General features: G+C 39.8%; 1 protein-coding gene across 1 annotated transcript in view; it reads left to right on the top strand.

The window, feature by feature from the left end:
* The window catches only part of galnt2 (UDP-N-acetyl-alpha-D-galactosamine:polypeptide N-acetylgalactosaminyltransferase 2), a 74,144-nt gene that overhangs the window by 25,733 nt on the left and 24,576 nt on the right, over positions 1-23,835 (top strand). Inside the window, exons 2-7 of the mRNA XM_042497372.1 lie at positions 11,847-11,934; positions 18,978-19,131; positions 22,954-23,052; positions 23,164-23,231; positions 23,317-23,382; positions 23,500-23,621. Of these exons, the coding sequence (XP_042353306.1) occupies positions 11,847-11,934; positions 18,978-19,131; positions 22,954-23,052; positions 23,164-23,231; positions 23,317-23,382; positions 23,500-23,621 (597 nt within the window). The remainder of the gene's footprint in view (positions 1-11,846; positions 11,935-18,977; positions 19,132-22,953; positions 23,053-23,163; positions 23,232-23,316; positions 23,383-23,499; positions 23,622-23,835) is intronic.

The raw sequence follows: 23,835 nt of genomic DNA, 5'->3' as shown, positions 1-23,835 counted from the left end.
TCCTTCTCTGTCGTACCTTATTAAACGTCAGAGAGTTAGAGTGACAGTATTGGGGGTTTTTTTTATCAAGTGGTGGATGACAACTCTAACTTCTTCAATCTGTGTACGGTCCACAACTAGATCTATTCTCTCCTCCTGTCCTCCTTCATACGGTTAACATGAAATTTTTATTTGTTTTTATTTTAAGCTGGGGAAGGCAGAGATCTGGAAAAGGTGGAAAACTCTCTGTCCAATGCCCCTCCTAGCAGATGATTTAGGGATATGCACAGACTTCGTACAGTAACCCAGTGTTTCTGTCGCATACATTGATTTATTTATTCTTTTTTCATGGTAGCGTTGCTCACAGCGCTCTCTCTCTCTCTCACTCTCTCACCCCCTCTCTTGCCCTCTCAATTTATCAGACCACAAATAAGACAAGAATTAGTGAGCCAGCCAACCGTCCCCCGGCCTCGCTCCCCGCTGCTGTGGACTGCTTCCCCAGGAGGAGAGCAGGCAGCAGCTCTGAGACAGACCTTTGGTCGGTGACTGTAGGGGCTCAGATTTGGCCAGTGCAGACCCCTCGCTGCCAGGTGTCACAGCAGGCTGGTGGCCAGCGGCAGGTCTAACCTGTGTGATGGCAGCAACAAAAAGTTTGCTGATCCTGGGTGCACAGGCATCTGCATTTGGAGAACAGCTAATAGGAACGCCCTCACTCTCTGAAATGACTTGTGATTGGCCAAAGTCTCCTATCGCTAGATTTTCCAAAGCCTGAAACAGAGCCAAGAGAAGGTGCAGACGTCTTTTTCTCCCTCTCAGTCTACAAGGTTACAAATGCTCATAGTTCATGATGGGATTTTGGCCCAGTGACGCCGAAATAAAAACTGCCTACATGTACTTTAACTGTACTAATTTCCTCGTACTGTACTGAACAGGCTGCTTGTTCAGTCACACCAAAAAGAGATGACAACTTAATTACTGCTAGATGAACGGTGTCAATGCCATGTATTGTCTTTCCTTTTTGTGGTAGTTTATATTTACATGTGCAGAGATATGTGTGGAGTAGACAAATGCACCAGTTTATCCCCCACAGAGGCGCAGATTGATTTCTTTCTGTATAAATAGGCTCTTTTTTAGTTATGGCAATCTCTGAAGAAACCATATAAACGTCCCCTAATGACATCAGAGAAAACTGTATTTTAATTTTTTTTCCTCTGGATCAACCAATTGCATGTAACAGAAAATAAGGCATTAAGTGGGATTTATTAGAAAAAAAGTAATGTTTTATTGTTTTTTTAAGTTCAGGTAATTAGGTATTGTGTATTAACCAAAAACATCTATTTATTTGGTAATGATTTTTGCAAATAGACCCCACTAAATAAAATGCTTTAAATAGGTAATTATTTTGAAATATGTTTAATGTCAGATAAAATACCAGATGGTCCTTTAATGCTGTAGTTTGACGTAACGGACGTGGATGAATCGCTCGTGGCTGACTGTTGCATCCTTATGCTCCGCTCTCGTCCCTGCAGTCCCTCTGTCTCTGTCTCTGTCTCTTGACTGGGACGTTCTCACATGTCTGCCAACCAGCTATGGTGAGAGCAAAATCAACCATGTGCAAAATGTTCCCACTAATATTTCCCTTCGGCAGTATTTAGCAGAAGCAGCTAGATAAATTTTAAAAATTCAGAGTCTCAAATAGAGCTCTTGAAAATCTTGCATGCTGAAGATGTGATGTTTTCACTTATTTATAGGTTTTAACCCAAAGCATAATTTCCTCACTTGAAGTCCTTTGAGATATTTGGCTATATGATAAAATAAAGTTGTGAGTTGTGGTTTGAGCGAGCTCTCCAGTTCTTTGCAGCTGCCGTAGGTGGTGGGCAGAGAGGAGCACGGGTAATGCAGCATTGGGAAAATAACAGACTAAAAATCAAAATGTTTGTCCGGGCCTGAGGGAGCAAAAAGAGGAGGAGGAGGAGAGTAAAAAAGTGTTTGTATGAGAGCTGATCTGTGGGAGGGGGCATGCGGATGGGAGAATCAGTGAGGGGAGAGGAGATGGGAGGAGACGCCTCCACGTGATAAAGGGGGAGATGGGGGATAAGATTAAAATGAAATGAAGTTTGGCAAACTCGGAAGGAGGGGTCGCTCGCAGGTGAAAAGTTCAGTTATATGTAATTTGACAGTTTTATTCCAAAGTTTGCTGCTACAGAGGCACAAAAAAGTTAGTTTCAGCAGATTGAACTTCAACACTGCATTGCCAGAAAGCTCTGCTGGGTGGGAGGCAAAAGAAAACGACCGCAAATGCCAAAAACCCTCCGTCTGCATCCTCCCTCCTCATCTAACCTCGCGCTCCTCCTGTGTGTAATGACATCCCAGTTATGGCTGTTTTTTAAGACTTGTTTTCAGCAACAAGCGTGTATTCGCTCCTCTCATTCTTTCATGTTGAACTAATGCCAGAAGATACTGTTCTGTGTGTGTGTGCGTGCGTGTGCGTGTGTGTGTGTGGCCCGAGGACACAGTGCTGTGATTAAAGAGGAGGGAAAAAAAATGTGACTTGTTCTAGATTCTTTCTTCTCCTGAATAAACAACTTGCCATGTGAGCCAGAGAGGACAGCATCTCCACAGGGGGCCTGATTCACTGATATTAACACGGTTACAATGTGAACGTGTGCGTTCTCAGTGAGTCTCGCAGACGAAGATGCCACATTTTTGTACAAAATATATAACGTGTCCCCTGTTATGTCTCCCTGCTAATATGCTGAGGAGTGGGGGGGGGTTAACGGAGAATGCGCATGTGCCGACCGTGCATGCAGCCTGTTGCGGTTTCCTGCACTTTTCCAACTTTTGACTTCTTTTTTAATCATACTTGTTCAATTTTTTTTCTTCCTAGCAAGTTATTTAAACTGTGGCCCTTCAAAACATGCTAGTAGAGAGAATTGCAGTCTGAAGTATTTCTGAAATCTAAGATAGTCATGAGATGGTCTAATTCCAGTCTAATTTTTGTTTTCCAACGTGTTAGTTGTTTCCTGTGGAAAAGCTGTCCAACATGCATTACTTTAACGTTTATTGTTCCGGTGTGGCACAATGCATTCTGGTAGTTGTAGGTTTTCTACCTCTGGAGTGAATGCGAATGCCACAGCTCTTTTTTTCTTTTTTCCTCTGGTCATGTAGCACCACTTTTGAAAGTAATTCTGTGTTTCTACAGCATAGATGGCCCAGTTTTATGAAAAGAACATATTTCCAGCTGTGAAAAATGCATTTAAGTTTGTACACTTTAAAATCTGACAATTTGACAGTACTTGAAAAATAAAGGAAACTCATTGCCTTGAAAAAAAAATTAAGTAAACATAGCTACTAGTCTTAATTTATGTTTAATTTATATGTAATTGTTAAGTTAACTGAACATTTCAGAATAAACTGTTGGCTGTTAACTTTGGTGATTCCCTGACTTTAAATCAGCACAAGTATTAGGTTGAAAATTTAATTTGTCCAATACCTGCAAAGCTGATTAAACTCCCATCAGCCTTGGCTCTACTCTGTTCAGTGGTTATTATCATGCCAGCACGCTAAACTAAGCTGTTGAACACGGTAAACCATTATACCTCCTCAGCCTCGGCTAATAACGTTGTCACTGTGAAAGTTAGCATTCAGCTAACTGTTCACCCTCACGGACAGCGTGGCTGAAGACTCCTCAGAAATAAATTTGTTTCATTTACTAACTCATTTAATTTCAGTTAGCAGGGACCTTTCACAGTTGAACAACAGAAGGCACTGGCCTGTTTTCAAGATAATTTCTGCAGTCCCCGGGCACACAACCAATACAAGATGTAACGGTGTAATACAGAACAGAGCGACAAATTTAATTTAAGCAGGGTTTTAAATAATGACAACCTCCAGCAGCATATTGTATGGTCTCTGTGTGCTGCCGTCCATCAGTGTGTTTCTTTACCTCCTCTCTCTGCTGCTCTGGATGCCTGACGCATTGTACTGCGCTGGTGTCTTTTTGAGGGATTTTGTGATGTGATTAAGCCCACACAGCAAATCAGATCATTGGCACCACTCATTGTATAAGATACATGGTTTCATCTGGATTTACGCCCTGAAATCAAGACCAGTTTTGGCTTCAGTTTTTGAATTTATGCAGAAAGAAGTCCCACAGTTACTCGTGTTTCATAATGAATAAACTAGAATGAAGACGTTTTCTTCAGGCGTGGTTCAAATGCACTTTCAACAGTGTGTATATATGTGTGCAGGCCATTCATACGTGTTTGTGTGTCTGTGTGTGTGTTAGTGAACTCTTGACTCCGTCTATCAGTGGATGTAATCAGATTACTGTGGATTATACTCTGACTATTAGAGACTCGATTTAGAGACCGGATCAAACGCGCACACATACATTCACTTGCAGACGAACAGCCGAGGCTGACACACTAATGCACGTGAGCCTGCAAACCCCTACATACACAAATATGAGCTGACATGTGTTAACACACACACGCATGCTTGGTCTGATCTGTTGTGGGTCTTAAGTCCATCCCATTATCAGAGAAGCAGGTGTGAGAGCTCCTTTGTGCCCTTTGTAGAGAAAAAAAGGTTTTTTAAGGCCGGTAATTGCTTCTAGAAATCAAATCTGAATATGAATGGGCAAAATTTCGACCAAAACAACCTGAAGTTTGAATGTGTTATGTTAAATATACATGGATTCTTGATTGATAGCATGTAGCTTTTTCATTTATGTAAATTCCTGAAAGATTTGACTCTGCGTGTTTTGCTTTTTGCTTGAAGGGGATTTAAATATCTTTGAGACATTGCTCAGAGAGAAGTTTAAGAGGAGCAGCACTTTCAATTCTCTTCAGGGTTCATATGAAGTCACAACACGAGGAGCCAGAAATGCGTTCAGCTGTAAAATGGAAGACAGAAATTGATGTTTTTGACATGTGCAACAGGCAGATTTAGGCTCCTTTGACAGGCGACTGGATTTTGAATATTGAAATTGATGCTGACAGCCTCGCTGTGTGTTCATAGTTAGTTGACTGGAGGTGCTTTGACATACAGCGTGTACCTGTCACATTGTGAGAGGGTTGCTCATGGCCTTTCAGGCGTCACCGGTCCTTTTATTTTCCTGTCACCCTGTGCTGCAGCATGACGTTAAAAAGACCCAGAATTATACCATTTTTTAAAATAAATATAACGTTTTTATCGCACCATGTGCAGTAAGATGCTCTACGCTGCCCTACATAAACCAACAACAAAGCGCGGAGATAAACACACACCACGGGGACACAGACACCCACGAGAGTTGTTGGGTGGCTCAAACCAGGAAAACAAACGAACTGCCGCAGGAGAAAAATCCTAAAAAGGCAGATTAAACAACTCTAACCAAACAACAAAAAAAGGAGCTATACCTCACACAGATATTTAAACATTTATTCGCAGCAGAGCATTTATGAGATTAATTTCATGTTTTCTCTCACTGACCAGAGAGCTGGAAGGAAACTGGCTTTACACCACAGTGACAGACGACTCAACTGTCCCCCTCCTGTATGAGCTGAGTGTGTGTTTTTGAAATTCAGTGTGTGTATGAAGTGTGTCTTTTTGCCTCTATGTGTCATGACCATCTGTCAGATGGCAGACTAAGCAAACGACTGCCAAAGTGACGCAGCAAAAGAGAGAGAAAGAGAGAGAGAGAAAGATGTGGACAGGGAAGGAGTGAAAACAAACTAAGAAAAACTGCATATGTACAGAGCCAGGCTAGCTGTTTCCAGAGTGGTATCTATCATCCCATCCATCACTCCAAAGGAGTCTCACTTGTTTTTTTCTACGTGATGCATGTCGTTTTTTTTTTTTTTTAGCAAAAACAGACTGTGAAAATAGTCCCTTGATAATCACACAGACATAATACCAACTTTCACCAGAGTTTCAATGTCTATTTGTCAGAGACAGAAAAAAAGAAGATTTTTAACTCAATACCATGTGTTTCAATTTCAAAATAAAAGCCCTTTGACAGTGTGTCTGTGGACAGAATCCCTTAATTTGTTAACACAAGTTGTTTTATTGTGAAATAATTGCATGACAGTACCCTGGCTAGCATGGCTTCATAAATGAGGGGAATACTGTTTTTTAATTGAGGAAAAAAAAGTAGTAATAGCAACAGGCAGCTCTGCAGCGCGCCTCAGCATTTCAAGGAGCTCGCCGTCACATGCTGCTCACAGCGTGGCTTTAGCGAACCTGCTGATGGGTCGGTCATCACAGACTTTGTTCGTGGTTATAATATGACACTTTGTTAACAGCATATAGAGAGTTACAAGAAGGTGATATAGAATACTAAATATATGATGCGATCGGGACATCTAAAGGGAAAAAATGTTTTAAAATACAGGATTCTAAGGGGTTAATAGTTACTCAAAACACTATGTTTTTTTTCCCAAGTTTGTAATAGAGTTTTAATGGTACACAAAAGTCCCAGTTCGGTTCAGACTCCGATTTACAAGTAACGGTGCAAGTTTGGTATGGTGGGGGAGAAAAAACCCCAAATGTATAGTGATCACTTTGTTTTCATTTATTTTGATGACAGTAGAGCAAATGTCAAAGAAAGACACAGTCCCTCTGAAACACTTTACCAAAAGTCAACAGGTGACAACAGGATATGACACTAAAAACAAACGGTTGAAATTAAAAATACAAAATAAATATAATTTTTTTTTTTTATAAAAAAAGCTTTTATATTTATTATATTTAATTTTTTTTAATATTTAAAAATCCAAAGCACCCAAACAAAAACACAAACACGAACTGTTACAGCCCTAGTTTCCTCTGGCTGCAGCTGATTCTCTGAGGTGTGTGATGTCTTTATGTCTTTTTGTGTGCGCACAGTTTCAATCAATCATGTTTGTGTTTGGAGCAGAGGCAGAAACAGGCTGGGGCCATTATCACTAAGAGGTTTTCAAAGCCATTCATGTGATGTGGGTTATAAAAATAGCTCTCCAACATCTGCTCTCTACTTACCCTTTTAAATCATCTTTCAATCAGCGATAAGTCATATTTATAGCAACCATTTGTTGATCAATCACACGTATTGGTCCTTAAAGCACTGCATCGTCCTCATCATCTCCTAATGCTTTCTTTCTCTGTGCGATCTGTGATGGACTGCAATTCCCATAAATCACAGGGTGGGTTTAGACCGAAGAATGCAGCACAGTCACTGCTGGAGAATTAAACTTTCTCTCTCTTTGCTTTCTTTCCAGTTCTCTTTTCTTTTCCTTTTTTTTTACGATGTTCTTCTCTTTCTGTCTTTCTTTCTTTGATTTCCCCTCATTCCCCTCTCTGTCACCTTGGTGTCCTCAGCTGTCTGTTAAAAAAGAGTTGCCTTGTGAATTTCTGTAGTTAAATTGCAGGACTGCAGTCATACTGCTGGCATTTACCATCACAGCAGGGAAATTACTTGCTGATCTGTTCCCTGGCTCTTCATGAGTGTGTCGAGGGAATACAAACATACGAAGGCGTGGGACTTAGAAACAGATTTTTAATTCCCAAATCGTATTTAACATATTAACATTTTTAACATATTAAAATTATGTTTCAAATCTGTGCAGTCGAGAAAAAAGACTGTAATGGTGGAGTGTTTCCTTAAGGAAGCGAGGCTTCATTTTATTTTGGTCGTCTCTCAACACTCAGCAGTAAACTAGTGGATGTTCAACAGGCTGCTGGCTGCTTGTTCAGCCAGCTGTCTGTCATTTAAACGGTCTTATTATAAATTGATTGCAAATTGAAAACAGCTGCTGAAATCATACCTAACAAAAATCTTTTGGTAGACTGTCAGCAGGTCGCAGTTAGAAAGAGCGGGTACAAAGAAAATAAATAAAGGCTGTGGTGCTATATCTAAAAAAAAAATTGACAAAATGTGATAATATTATAACTTAACTATTAGTTCAAACTTTAATACTGATTTCAAATGATGCAGCTCACTTTCAGCTGATATGCTCCTCTAACACTGGGCGTCCTGACTTGTCTCTGGAGCAGCTAATAGCGTTAACTACATTGAAGTGTACCAGCTGCAGTGCTGCATTTAATGTCGCAGGAGGAGAAGTACAGATGTAAATGATAAAAATCAATGAAGGCCTTATTCTGTATAGCTGCCTGAGTTTCAGGGTCCTGCTGTTGTGCATGCTGACTCACTGTCACACTTGAATAGAGCAAGGGCTGCAACTTTTATTTATTTGTATTGATTTATTAGCACAAAAGATTAAATAAAAGCAAGTAAATAATAACAAACATGACAAGAATTGTGCAGGAGAGGTGAAGAAACCCAAAGGGGCTTATGGTTAAAACCTCCGCTCTAGAGTTTACAATCTATTCAAATACTAACAGTAATTTTCTCCTCACCAATGACAAAGTATTTCCAGCTGAGAGTGACAAAAAGGTCAAACAAATTTTAACATGGTAAAACATATACTTCATTCAAAGTCAACAGAAACAAAGTAAAACTCACAAAATTCATCTCAGTTCACATTTCCACTGTTCAAACAATCAACTCTGATTTGGTTAAATAAACCGTTAATTCACTCAGTTAAATGTGAAAATGCGCTGGCTTTATCCCCACATAATGACTATTTATTTAAATGCAGTCTGGTGAGTTTGGTGATGGCGACTTTGTGGCTGTTTCTGAGTAAACAGAAAGGATCTTACTGTTTAACTAAAAGGTCTCTCTGCAGGGATCCTTTACATAATGTTGTCAGACACTTACAGTAGGATAACAATCTGAGCCTGACGGTGGAAAAAACAAACACTTTGAGTGGACATAAACTGATGGTGCTCAAATGCCCTGAGAGGTTACATTGCAGCCTGTTTTGCTCAATAATGAACTAATTCCTAAAAGTTTTGTTACCATTAGTTACTTAAAGAGAAAACATAGGAACTGAGATCCCGGTTCAAAAATACTTAGCTTACAGCAAAATTCGACAAAATCTCCCCACTGTGAAAGATGCAGCACATGCAAACGTGAGTATACTTGCTGCATATTTAGTGGCACTCTAAAGCAGGGAAAACACATGACGCCTGGAGAGGGAAAGAAGCTCTATCAGATCAACCATGCAGGTGAAAAATGGTCTAATCAGCTCAAAATGTAGAGCCAGGAAACATTTAGGTTTGAAGAGTTCACCTTAAAATGTCAGAAAGACAAAAAAGCCCAACGAAGCAAAAGTCCGACGCCAATTTGGAGCTTTATTTCACTTGAAAACATGTCCTGTTTTTCCCCCAGAGCCTGTCAAAGTGTATCTCTACAGCGAGAATATTCTGCCAGCTTTAGTTTTCATCCTACACTGAGCATTACCATCTGACTGTGCACACACTCAGCTGTCATGAACACATATAGAAATTGATTTTATGTAGGTTTTTTTATAGTAGCTGTGGGTGTCGGACAATCAAATCTTATTCCAGTCTGACAGATGCGTATAGTTATCGAGCAGATTGACGGTGGATGAATTGAAAATCTGGCACAGAGTGAAATGATGTCATTGAAAACAACAGCAGTTATTTTGATAGTAGAAATTTTAAGTCCCAAAGAAGCACAAAAAATAGTGTGAAACTCGTTTTTCTGCCCTTCATCACTTCTCTCAGGTGTAGAAATGAACTGTTGAATAGAGTTTGTTGTGGTCTCTAATGTCACACTGTCATTGGCTGTCCTGAGGCAGTTGAGAAAACAGATCAATAAAGCATTTTGGAGAGGCTGAAGGTGAAAGGGAACTACAGAGCAAATAATAGAGTTGGACAATAGTTTTTGAAGTCAAGGGCAATGGACTGGACAGGCGATGAATGGTGCTAATTACTGTGCCTCCCAGTGTATCGATCCAGTGGGTTTTAATGGTAACATAAAGGCGGGATGGCTCGGTCATCTGTCCATTTGTGTAAATGGTGAGTGTACCGTGTTTCTCAATGCAGTGGTGGAGTGAATGGATGAATGACCTGAAGAATGGACAGGAGGGGATGAAAGCAATCAGATGAGTGAGTAAGTGAGTGAATGAAAGAATGAGTGCCTGTTTCCAGACCTTTGAATCGCTTCACACATCTCAAGTTTTTGTCAGCGATTCAAACCGTGAATGAAGTGAAACACGCAGCTTTTAAGTCAGATTATCAGGCTGAGGACGACTAAAGGTGTGGATGAGCGATCTGATGATTGAATGGGATGAATTGTGTATGAAGCGATTTTGTTGCATTCACTGCTCCACTAGAAGACGCTTTGATTGTTCAATGTCTTGGAACCAAATGGCAACCTCTGAGGCTGAAAATGAAGCCAGTGTTGAAGTGCCAAAAACCTCAAATGGCCACTTGAGGCTGGCTCCAGAAACGAGTAAATCCCCACAGACCCCCATGTTATTAAATACCCAGCTTTACAGCAGAAATAATCATGTTTACAGCCTGGTGCAAAACTGTTTTTTTCTCTATAGTGAATTTTCCGTTCATGACAACTGTAGGAGGGGTGAATTTTAAATAACGTACCTGTTTACATTTTATCTAGGCTTAAGGTTACAGGGCTGTACCCAAGTCAGAATTATGCCACTTGAATTGGACTTTGGTGTTTAATATTGAATATTTAACTATTCAATCCTTTTTTTGTCCATATAGAGTTAGAGAGGATGAACGGAGTTCAGTCTAAGTGTGACGTTTAGAGTGAGAGTGACATTCATGTAACACAGTAAAGAAGCTAACAACACCAATGAGAGATTGGATCTGTGCAACAACATATTTTGCCTACATTAGATATCAAACAAAAACCAGAGACTGTATTGTATTAAGTTGCTGTGAGCTGTAGATTTACCACGTTTAATTTGTGGGGCGCATCCCTAAAAGTAACTCATAATTAAGGCTTGAGTCTGATCCACCCTTCACTCCTCCACAGCTTCAGCCTTTCTTCCAAATATGGTCCTTTCTGGCTCTAAATAAAAAAAACAAGATAAATAAGGCCAAAATGCCAAACTCAAGGCTTCAAAACGTGTGTTCACATATCAATGTAATGTCACAGTGGCTATGTCCATTATTTTTTTAAGGCCTATACTTCAGACGGTAGAATCACTTTTGCTGGACGTCCTGTTGTATAAATGGTTTTAACCTGAGTGCACTCAACTGAGGCAGACTCTGGTTCAGAAATAGCTTTTGCAAAATACTTTCACTATATATCATTTACTGGATGAAGTGCTCAAAAACGTGCTTTTCTCTTCTTGGTTTGGAATGAAACGTAAGTCCAGGTTGTCTGTTAATGCTCACACATGGTCACTCCTGTCTCATTCCTCCTGCACTGTAAAACAGTTTAAGCTGGCACAAGTTCTATAAAATAAAGGTTTTACATAATCAAGAACGGTTCAGTTACACTGACAAATGTTACTCAGATTTATTTACCATTTTAAGTCTGAAAGTGAGTTTTTATGTCAGTTTTTCAGTGACTTTCAGCTGTGGCTGCTGACGTGGTTGAATTCTAAGAATAAAGGGGGTCGGGCTGAATTTAATACTAACCTTCGTCATTGTTTCATTACAAAAATAAACAACAAGGACTCATAATAAAGAGACATAGCAAATATCCATCATGTGGTTTTCTTCAAACTATGAAACAGAACAGTCCAAAGAATTCATCTCATTTGAAACTTGTGACTAAGGATTAGTTTATTCAGCTGATTTCCTATGTGATGTTTTTCAGCAATCAGTGTGATAATCTTCATAATACTGGCATTTTACAGCAAAAATGCTCTAATTAATATCTTAACAAGGTACGATTCCTGTGTCGGATAATATGTCTGTCAGCTGCTCTCCTGTTTATTTGGCTTAAGATTAAACCGTGTGTATTTGTGCTAATCAGTGTGTGTTTGTTTTTTGTGTTTCAGGATGATTGGGGCTCCAGTGGCTTGTCCAGCAGGAGCAAAACTCACGTGTTTGATGACAAGACTCACAGCCTGGAGACTCTGCCACCAGGTAGGAAACTTCATTTCATCACCCATCATGCACTGCGATTAAACTGTGCCTGAACTGCATGACTACATGATGACGTTAGTGCCAGAAACAGATAAAATCCTACTAATAATGACATTTATTTGAATGTTTGCAGGGAAGTTTTTTTGTGTTTTAAAAAACACAAGCTATAAAGTTAAGTCTGTACCAAATACCTTTTTTTTAAAAAAACATTTGAAGTGTCTATTGAGTTTTTTTGGGTGAGGCTTCGAATGTGTCTCATCAGATTTTATGACTCATCACCCCAAAAACACAAATTTTAAAAAATCCTCAAACAAAATACTAAATTGAATAAAGTGATTCATTGGATTAAATGAGTCACTAAATTAAATGAACACAACTTTCCAGTTTAGTCACATGAATACATGCAGGCAGCAGGTTAATCCAATAAGGGCATAAAATAAAGATGAAATAATAATTGCGCCCCGAGGCTTATAGCAACATTAGGCAACTACAGAAATGGCAATTGATTTAAAGCTAAAGTCGATTTTTTTGTTATTGTGGTTATATAAATGGAATTTATGGCATTTTTAGATTGCTGCCATTATTCCAGGCGCCAGCCTCGCTTTGTGTGGGAGTGCAAACAGTTTTTTTACTGCAGTGAAAATGTTGGTTTTGAAAGGCTGTATGCCAACAAATATGGATTGAAGCAGAATATTTCAATAAATAAAATCATGTGGTGAATTTTGGAATTGCTTAGGTCTTTTTTGGATGAAAATCCTACACAGTCACTACTGGAAACTAATTCTACAAATAGTATAATACTAATAGTGTAATGCCTGATCTTTATCTGCACCTGTTAGGACTGGGTATCATTTAAAAAAAATCCTTTACCAGTACTAATACCAGTACCTTAAAGTGATGCAGATACCAACATAGTAATTAATTTGATACCTTTTTTTCTACCTTATTTGATACCCATCATGTGATGGAGGCACTCAGTTGTGTAAAATGCCACCAGACGACACAGGCGTGTAGGATGGCCATCAAATTCACCACACAGCAGACCGTAAGGGTTGTAGCTCTGGTGATAGTGGACCAATCATAGACTGCATTAAATTGAAAAACGTTTGCAGTGATTGGCTGCAAGCAAAACCATAGTCATTTTTTTTCTAGATCTGGGCACAAAAATGATCTAAAGCAAGTATTGTTTCACTGGAGGAGTTTCGACAATACTTGGTTCTGGGTTATATCAGTCAATACCTTCAAGGTATAAAGTACCAACACGCAGCTGAAGAAACTGTGTGGAAAAAGGGTTTGAACAGAATTAATATATGTGCAAAAAAACCTGTGTAGCATTTGAGTGTTGATTTATAATTAAAATGTCAACATTATAAATGCTTTATATCTTTATATCCAATGTTTCTTTTGTCATATTTGTTACCAGAAAATTTGACCAGTATCTTTTTGTTTCTGCTTGTTATTGTACCAAGAAAAAAGGACAGACCCTTCCCCGCTGTAAAACATGTGCATGGCTGACTGCATACCACAGTCATGTAAAAAAAGTTTTCCACATCATGTCCCCGCAACCAAAACCATTTCCTTTTTGAACTGTGGTAACACAGTGGCATAGTTTTATGACCATTAGAGCATGAACACCCTCAGTCTCTTTAACCTTCATCATGTTTTAACGGCTGCAGAGAAAGAGAAGACAATTCAACACAGCCAGCATTGTGATGCAAATTTCAAGTGTCGGAGCTTTCCAAAATAATTCAAGTATCTATTTTAATGTAGCTGCAAACCCAGCTATGCGTCTCCACCCAGGCTTTGAGAAACATTGTTTCGGAGTCCGACAGTGCAGAGCAGAACAGAGGAGTCACAGCAGAAGGAGCATCTGAGCCGCGATTTCTCATTCAGCTCTCATCCTCAGCCCGGCTCAAAGCAGCCGCCCCTCCTTCACAAGCCCGTGACCTGCGAAAGCTGAACACACACTCTCTTATCTGATCCAGCGGTGGAAATGGAATCCAATTTGAATGTTGAAGTGGGGGCATTTCAACTTCAGGGTGACTTTACATGATTACAACGGTAGCAGCGTATCACAGCGTCACCCACAAACACACACTCACCACAAGAGGAGGAAGAAGGAGAGGGGAAAGTGGTGTAAAAGAGAGAAGGAGAGACTGGGAGAGTGAAGGGTGAAAAAGATGGAGGATAAAATCATGAAAAAATGTGGCGGCAATGAGAGTGAAGAAGTGAGAGCTCGGGTTGTCCTCTAATTTAAACAGAGTGTGTTTCTCTGGTTTCACACAAAATAGGGGCACTTAGTTAAAAAAAAAAACAATTCCTTAAATCATTATCATAAAACACTTAACACATGGTGATGCACCAAACGAACCTTAATACAATGAATATTTGAGGAACTGATTGTCACAGGGCTTTTTCTTTCAACGCTCTGTGTTGTGATTTGTATTAAGGACAAAAAGGACTGAACATGCTCACCACTGTAGAATCTGGCGCTAAATGGTTAGACTCACGCATATATTTTCACCTGAATCATGACAACTGTAGAAATCGCAGGTAAACATTAATGTTCTTGGCACTAGATATACCACTTTAAATATACACTTTGCAGGATTTTCCCTAAAAATCAATGTATAAACCCATGCAGAAGTAATCTCTTCATCATCACTCATGACCCATCAGAAGTGTATGCCGTATATTTTTTCTGCAGCACTCTGCCTGTATTTTCTTACTTTCCTCTTGTTTTTTGTGTTCTTGACGTTTACGGGTATGCACTCCCATCGCGCTCAGACGCAGTCAGGGCTTTATCAAAAGGCAGCAACCAGCTGCCAGACTGTAATCAACAGGCATTCAAGAGACATAAAAAACGCAAATATGGCGAGGCAAAACACCAAACACGAGCGAATCTGGTGTATGCTCTTACTTCCACATTTGCTGTCAAGTATGTTGACAAACACTAACCGACAATCTGGCATAGTAATACCTTTACAAAACAAAACAAAAAAAAGCATCAACCACATCTCATAGTCTTCATCAGTGGATGAAGTTTGGAGACTTGGTGCTCTAATTCCATATACAACCACCTGTTACCAGATTACTAGGCCGTTGCATTTCCCAAGAGCTGTAATACGCTTGATGAAACTAATTTTTAGGACATGTTGTTTGACTAAGTCATAAATCCAAATGTTTACAGTTTTTAGTGAAATATAGTGAAAAGAAGGAGGTGAGATATGAAGCCTTTTCGACCGTCTCACAAACACTTCTGACAGAGTTTTCTGGCTCCTTAATGAAACACTTCACCCTAAAAACAGCCGTCTGTTTATTAATGAGTCATGCAGTGTTACCTCAAATTTGTGAAGAAAACGTTTTTCTCGCCTGCCTCCAAAAAAAATGGTGAATATATTGATTTATTGACTGGGGACAGCATTGAACAACAGCAGAACTATATCAAAACATCAGTTAACAAACTCAAACACGACTCGTGCAGAATAATCCGAGTCGTTTATCCAGTCGTTTGATCTGTACTTTGCAAACATATTTTAAGTTTTCTTCACAAATTCAAGGTAACACAGCATTTTTATTTTATTTTTTTAATTTCATTTATTTTACTTGTAAGGACAACACACATTAATCAACATTTCTGTAAATGTCAACTGGCCATCGGGATAATTTTCAACTATCGTCCTTTGGCAAGATGTTTTGAAACCTGTAAAATAATAACTTTCACATAACAGCAGCAGCAGGACGCCATAAACACAACAACAGCTACAACAAACAGGAACTCCTGTAAAGCCCAAGATAACATCTTCACATTTCTTGTTTTGCATGACCGGAGGTCCAAAACCCCAAAATATAAAGTTTACAAGGGTGGAAAACAGAATGGAGCGTAAAAAAATAATGATAACACTTGCTTATTCATTTTCTGTTAATTAACTAATCCATCAACTGACTGATCATTTCAGCTCCTCTTGCGTTAAAATATTTTTTTTTTGTCAGATTCAGAAGTATTGTATCTGAACAGACATCGACCCACTGTAAAGAATAACGGCACCCCTTGAACATGTTTTCGCTGACCTCCAGTTATGTTCTCACTTCGCTGCAGTGGTGTAGACGTGTACTCCAGGACACCGTGACTTCACAGTTGGGTTTAGTTACAGTTGCGATGAAGCTCACTTCTCACCACATCTTAACACATCTGTTAGTGATGCTGGGTGTGAAACTCTGCTTTTCAGCCTGCTGCTAAGTTCCTCTTAAAGGTTTTATTTGGATCATTTTCAAGGAGTGAATCAAACAAGACGTGTGCGCACACCGAGCGTTGGTGTTCTCTGAGCTGGTGGGCGAAGGGTTCATGGTTCAGTACAGACTGAGGGTGAGTCTTGCCTGCCAGTTACCATCGGTGGAAACACGACAGCGTCAAGGGATTTCCAGAAACTGTTGCAACAAACAAAAACAAGCAGTCAGCAGCTGTGGGTGGAAACGGCTCGGTGACGAGAGGCCGAAGGATAGCGAAAACCAACAGACCACGCTTTTAACCAGCACAGACCAGTACAGCAAACCCCCAGCTGCGTCTCCATGAGTGTACCTGCTAAAGAGAGCATTGGGAAAACGACAGCTGAATCCTAATCCCAGTGAGAAAGTGGGAAGTTAATCTGCTTCGAGTGATTCAGAGAACAAAGAAAAGGATCGAAAGATTTTTTAAAGTGTGAGCTCGCAACGTGAGAAGTTAAAACATTAATTTCACTACATTAATTACTCGCTGCCAGTAAACACAGATATCAGCAAGGACATCACACACTCTGACACGTACAGCAGTGTCTCTGAGGCGTCGTTATACAGTCGCAGGCAGATCATCGTGAGCTTTAGATAATTAGCATGCCAGACACATTCACATGCTGTCAGGGCAGACGCATGCACACACACTCTCCTCCCCGTCAGGCTCCGTTTCTCTCTGTCTGTCTGTCTGTCTGTCTGTCTCTGCCTGTCACACACACACACTCATCCATACTGAGAGATAGTGTAATCTCACTCTGCCATATGCTTAACACAAGTCATTAGCATAGCAGCTGCACCCAGCTAATTAGCTGCATTATTATTCGTGTGAGTCTGTGTCTCAGTAGTCAGTGATAAACTGTGAAATTAAACATGACAACTTTCTCTGTTTAGTGCACAGTGATCTCTGTAATCTGGTCAGGCAGACTCAACGTGCTCTGTGTGTGTGTGTGTGTGTGTGTGTGTGTGTGTGTGTGTGTGTGTGTGTGTGTGTGTGTGTGTGTGTGTTTGTGTTTGATAACGGTTGACGTTTTCTAAATTTATGTTTTAGGCTGCAGTAAATTACTAAATTCAGTATGATTTTATTCTAACTCAGCGCAGTGCATAATAAATGGTCTTTTGTGTTTACTAGTTTTGCCAAAGTAGCCTGGCCTTGTTTTCCTAAATTTTTTTTGTGCACAGTTTCTCATATAAACGGCACAAATCTCATGTCAGCTTTCCTTGGTGCCATGTTGCCGCCTTGTCAAGCAGCAGCTTGAAGCGGCGAGGTTTCCTTCCTGTCAGTCGTGAAGGATTCTTGCATCAGCCAGGCTGCTGCCGACATTTCATATTCCCACTGATGTATAATCCCGTTCATTCCTCAGACACATTTTCAGCCTTTTGTGAAGGTTTAAACTTCTTGTTTGGTGGCGGCTTTTATTTTTGGATACGCTGTGTTAATTTGATATGTATTTCATCAGAGAGTTGCATGGAGAATGTGATTCTTTTTAAAACCTGGTTGCACAACCTATTCTGTGCTGGATTAGTATTTATCTGAAAGTTGAAACATAAAGAAGGAATGAGAAATTACTATATGTTTCCCATTTGCTCTATATCTGCTCCATGTTTTATAATATGATCCCCCAGACTCTGCAGCAGAGGTCTGGGCCAATTATTTGTGTGTGTGGGTTTGATAATGGTTAGTGTTTTCTAAACAAATTATATATAAATTATTTATGTTGGTTATTAACTGGTCCCTGGCCTTCTGTCATTTTGCAAAAGTGGCTCCTGTGCAAAGCAAGATGAGTATTTCTGCTGTATCCTGTCAGCTTTGTAGTGTGTTTTTTTTTGTTTGTTTGCTTTTCCCAAATTACCATGTAGAGCTGGATTCAATTCTTAGTTCAGAAATTGTTGAACTTTTTTTTTTTTTTTACATTTCCACCTGTAATGTCACAATAATGGAAATTCGAACTTATTTAATACCTTGAAAAACATTGATTTTCAAAATCACTTTTGATACCACTGGTGACACTGATAGCATGCATGTTATTTTTTTCTTTTAAATTAAAAGACAAATATGATGTGAAAATGACAACTTTCTATTCTTGGTTTGTGGCAGAGAACAGCATGAGGACTGTAGTCGACATTAACAAAAAAGTGCAGCTGGTACCGGTGCATCAGTACTGTGGAAACTGAGAATTGAAACACTTTCAAAGACTCAGAATTAGACATGTCGATGATTAATTATCAATTGGTTAACTGCTGATCTGGCTTGTGCGCGGTGCAGGGCGGCCAAGGCGAACGTTTCCAGAGGAGATTGGAGGCTGAGCAATCAGCGCTATGTTTTTATATGTTAATATGGCTGTCCGTCAGCACAGCAAAACAAAATAAAATAAAAGGCAAGACAATTTACAACACAAAATATTCAAAATTTCACCACCTCTAAATAGACAGCACTTTGAAACAATGCGCTAATGTTCGTTTATGCAGTGGAGCGCTGGAATAGAAGGAAGGGCCTCGTGAATTTAACATCATTTTACTTTTCTTTCTTGATAATGAACCCATTAGTTACTGGCTGATGGGTGTTACTCTCTGGAAAGCAAAATTAAACAAAACTGACATTCCTTTTCAGAAGACATGTATCAATAAATTGATTATTTTGACCCTTCCACCTGTCATCTCACTAAAACCAAAATGTGACGATTCACACAAACAAAACAGCACCAAAATAGCGTGTCGTTCCAGCCTGTGGATTTTTATTGACCGTGTGCCTAATATGTTTGTGTGTGTGTGTTCAGGTAAAGTGCGCTGGCAGGATTTTGACCAGGATCTGTATGTTGGAGCCACGGTGGTCCGACCGGGTCAGGATCCATACGCCAGGAACAAGTTCAACCAGGTGGAGAGTGACAAACTCCGTATGGACAGAGCAGTGCCGGATACGAGACATGACCAGTATGTATCTCTGCTATTGCAAAGTTGCCTGCGTCCTTCTGTCCCTCTTAACCTTCATTGTTTATGTGTTATTGTGTGTGTCCACGCTGTCCTTTGCGGTCTGTCTATTTGACTAATTGGCACTAGACTGATAAGATCTCTTGGAAACTCCCTCTATTGTGCACTATCAGATGAAACCAGGAAGTAGCGGCAGAGCAGAATCAGCGGCTGTCGATTGTTCTGTTTGTTAAATGGATGAAGAGACAAAAATAACTCCTGGCGTAGTATCTACCGGACCCCTTAATTAGAGTACTGCGTTGTAGTGAGCTTGATTCTTACCTCAGCCAGATGTACGTGCCGCCTTCCTAAGTATTGTGCGGGATATTGTTCATGCACAAAAAATAAACTGCACATTTTAATATGTGGTGCTATTTTAGTACTTATTTATTATATATTATTATTATTTATTTATTATTTATTTATTTATTTATTTATTTATTTATTTATTTATTTATTTATTTATTTATTAGCTGTTATTTAACCAGGTTAATCCCATTGAGATCAGAGATCTCTTTTTCAAGGGAGACCTGGCCAAGTGTGGCAGCAACACGCAGTTACAATAACAAAAACAAAATCATACAGTGCACATTAAAAACATGACACAGTCTTCAATCATCAGTTAAAACAGTTGCACACGGACAATGTTGGACACTGTCCCATTAAGAACTCTTTACTGTAGATTAACACAGCAGCAGCGTGTGGAAAAATGTTCAATATTGTTCCTTTACCTGAGCACAAAAGACCCAAGTGGTGACCTAGGTTAACGCGCTAATTTTAGCTCCTTTACTGGCGAGATGCAATAACGCACCGACACAAAATACCATCCGTCTGTGCCGAAGCAGCGTTCAAACATCGTTAAAATTTAGCTTGAAAGAGAGACTTGATAAATAAGAGATATGAAAAAGAAGTAACCACTGTAACATTTTCACTGGCCTGCATGCTACTTTCTTACTTATGTGTTTTTCAGCCTGTCTGCAACATCTAATGTGACAGGCAAGTTAAAAAAACGAAAACAGAAAGGCATACTCGTTTGCTGCAGAGCTGTGTACACAGCTCTGATCAACTGGCAATGAGAAAACAGTCTATCGGGAATTTTTAGTGGGTATTTCCACGTTTGATAAACCTGCACACACGGGAATATTTTGGTGGAAAAGGGATATTAGGAGCTCTCTGAGAGTATTCTTAGAATGTTTGTGAATAGGGCAGCTGGTATTGTTTATCCCAAAAATGTTTATTTGGAACCACGGAATTTCAATAAAACAAAAATGTCAAAATCACGGAAAGTGACTGAATTTGTGTGTGTGTGTGTGTGTGTGTGTGTGTGTGTGTGTGTGTGTGTGTTTGTGTGAACTCTAGTCGGACTGGTTGACTCATCAGTTGTGCCAAAACACACGGAACCTGTTCTGAGTAAGAGGGACACGTCCTCGCTGTAATGGGCTTTTATGTGCTGGCTGTGCCTCAGCCCTTTTCTGAAGAGACATTATGAAAAGTATTTCATCTCGAGTATTTTTCACAATGTAGAAATTAATTTAAAAACAAAAAAAGCGCAAATAAATTCTGATCACTTGAGTGTTTCAGTGGCAGGATTAGTAGCAGTTTAATTGTTTTTAGTTTCTAGCTCATTGTAATACATTTAACTTTAACATTTTTGAAGTGGTATCAAACTTAGCATTAACAATGGGCCTCATGCAAGAACCACTTTTCAAAAAAGCCATTTAAGAGAATTTGTGGTATTCACTACTTTTAGGCAAATAAACAGATTTCATGACATACACAAGAAAAAAAAAACACAAATTTGACCTGGAACAACAATTTAAATAGTAAATAATAACACATTAATTCATTAACACACACATTTTTTTTTAGATTATTTAGATTTTGGGGTTATTTTCCCTTTATTTGTAGGACAGTATGAGAAAGACAGGAAAGGTAGGATAGAGAGGGGGTTACAACATGCAGCAAAGGGCCACAAGTCGGACTCAAACCAGGGCCGCTGCAGAAGCCTGAGGCATGTTGGGTGCACACTCTATCCAGTGAGCTAGAGCCCCAACACACACATTTTTAATTAACAACACTTTGCTCAAACAACAGTACTTGTTGTATTCGGTTTGTGGTTTAAGTCCTGCAGTATCTATCTGGATGCACACTGTGTGATTCAAAGACTGCTTTTATAAAGGCACTGGTCTTGGCTCACAGATGTATTGACCTAACTGAGACAGCTAGAGCCATTAGCCTACTAAAAGAGCAGGGACGTGTCTCCTATTGATCTGTTGGTGATGTGTCGTTTGCAAAGCGTGCAGCAGGGCTGGTTGCGAAAGTTTCCCAGAAAAAAAGTGTAGTTTTGTTTATTTGTTTTTCAGGCCTGGGTCACTTCATCAGTGCTTTCAACACAAGATCAAAAGAACTTGTAGGTTTATTTTACAGATATGTAATGCACACCAGCACCAGGCGTGTAAAAAAGGACGCCAATTCAAGACTGCTGCAGCTGCATATTTACTGCAGGGTTTCAAAGCCAGTGCTGCTCTGACAGAAGTGGTAGAGAGAGACAAAAGGACCACACACATCCTGCACACGAACAATCTAACTGTATATTCAATGTGTACTATTCTCTTTAAAGGGACAGTTCACCCTAAAATCAAAAATACTTCACAGCAGTGTCTCTTTTATGAAATCATGACCCGGTTTCTCAAAATAATCCACAGACCTTGTTGTAGGATGTAGGATTTATGTAGGAACTATTTTCTTTCTACCAAACTACACCTGCTAACTGTATCTCCACACAGAAGGAAGCGTGCATGTACTCATGGATGAGAGGCTTGTGGCAGGGCTAGTCTCCTCCTTGGCTGAGCTGTAATGTCAACTCGCACAGTGGTGATTCGTGAGCTATCATAGATGCACCCTTCCTTTTCCACAATGACATGGTTGGCGGATGGAGTTCAGTATTGATGTTTTTTTGTAATGTATTTTTTGGTGCTTTAAGCATCACAAGCTAAGTGCCATATAGTTCCATTGTCTTGGAGAGAAGAAAGACATTTCTACAGATGATATCTCCAACACTCAGCAACTCGCACCGGAACAATCTAGACTGATAAATAGCACTGCAGGGAAGAGGAAAAATATGTACTTTTGATTTTCAGGTGAACTGTCCCTTTAAAGAGTGCATTTTGTACACCTGGTATGTATTTATGCCACTAAACCAGACCTCTCTGTCAGTCTTTTAATTTATAGGTGAAAGTTAATTTCTGAAAACACACACACACACACACACACACACACACACACACACACACGCACACATCTGTTCATGTGATGTATATATAGCGTGTTCTGGGTATTACAGCAGGATTTCTTCATCCTCCCCTTGGCTCCTTCACTCATGGAGCGTACTATCACCCATGTTTCCACTTTTAAGTCGAGGCAGGATTTGTCTCTGTTGGACACACACACTCATGTACAAGGTCTCAGGGGATTTTTGCCCTGCGGTCCGCAAGACCCACTGTCAATCCAAGCTTCAGCAGAGCATTACTCACAGTGTGTGTGTGCGTGTGTGTGTGCGTGTGCACCTCAGTGTGTACTAAATCCTATTTATTGTTCATGTATCCAGAATGTGTTCAGGGAGCAGTTGCAGCTCGCAGCTTTGCTCACACATCCAGCTGTGCGCGTTTGTGCGTAGGAGTGTTTGTGCATGTCTGCATTTGTCTGTGCACATGTAGACATTTATACTTTTGTGTTTTTTTATGTGTTTTATTGCTCATATCTTGATGGTTTCTTGTGCGTGTGTAGTTGCAGACATAAACAATGGAAGTCAGAGCTGCCAGCATCCAGCGTTGTCATCACCTTCCACAATGAAGCTCGCTCTGCTCTGCTCCGCACTGTGGTCAGGTAGGTGAATGGTGTGTGCTCTCCACTTAAAAAAATCTTTTCTATTTGGATTTTTTTTAGGCCTTTATAATACATTTTATTTTGCTATAAATTCACTCTTTTTCTGTTTAGTGTCCTGAAGAAAAGTCCTCCTCACTTGGTCAAAGAGATCATCCTGGTTGACGACTACAGTGATAACCGTGAGTTAATGCACACAAACAAATTGTACAAACAAACACACCAAGTAAGATCATTGTGTAAGTACATGCTTTGTGTGTGTTTCAGCGGAGGACGGAGCGCTACTGGGGAAAATTGAAAAAGTGCGTGTGTTGAGAAATGACCGCAGAGAAGGTACACAAAAGACAAAAAGAAGTTTTATATAATTCGAATAGTTATTCACTCCATTTTAAATATTTGGGGCTGAAATCTTTCTAAATGTGTGTTTTTTGTAACTGTTGTTTTCCTCAGGACTGATGCGTTCGAGGGTTCGTGGTGCAGATGCCGCCACGGCACCCGTCCTTACCTTCTTGGACTCTCACTGTGAATGTAACGATCACTGGCTAGAGCCTCTACTGGAGAGAGTGGCTGAGGTACACACACACACACACACACACACACACACACACACACACACACACACACACACACACACAAACACACAAACAAACACACACGCACACACACGTGGACACGACTTTATACATCAGTTACGTACTTTTTCATAAAAAGAGAGTAAAAGCTCAATAAGTCCAACCAGAAAAACAGTCAAAGCATGATAGACATTTTTGTGTTGTGATGTTAAGA

Source organism: Plectropomus leopardus, chromosome 1 (assembly GCF_008729295.1).
Source record: "Plectropomus leopardus isolate mb chromosome 1, YSFRI_Pleo_2.0, whole genome shotgun sequence".
Lineage (NCBI taxonomy): Eukaryota > Metazoa > Chordata > Actinopteri > Perciformes > Serranidae > Plectropomus > Plectropomus leopardus.
The sequence above is the reverse complement of the archived record's forward strand: the minus strand, read 5'-3'. Positions and strand labels throughout refer to the sequence as shown.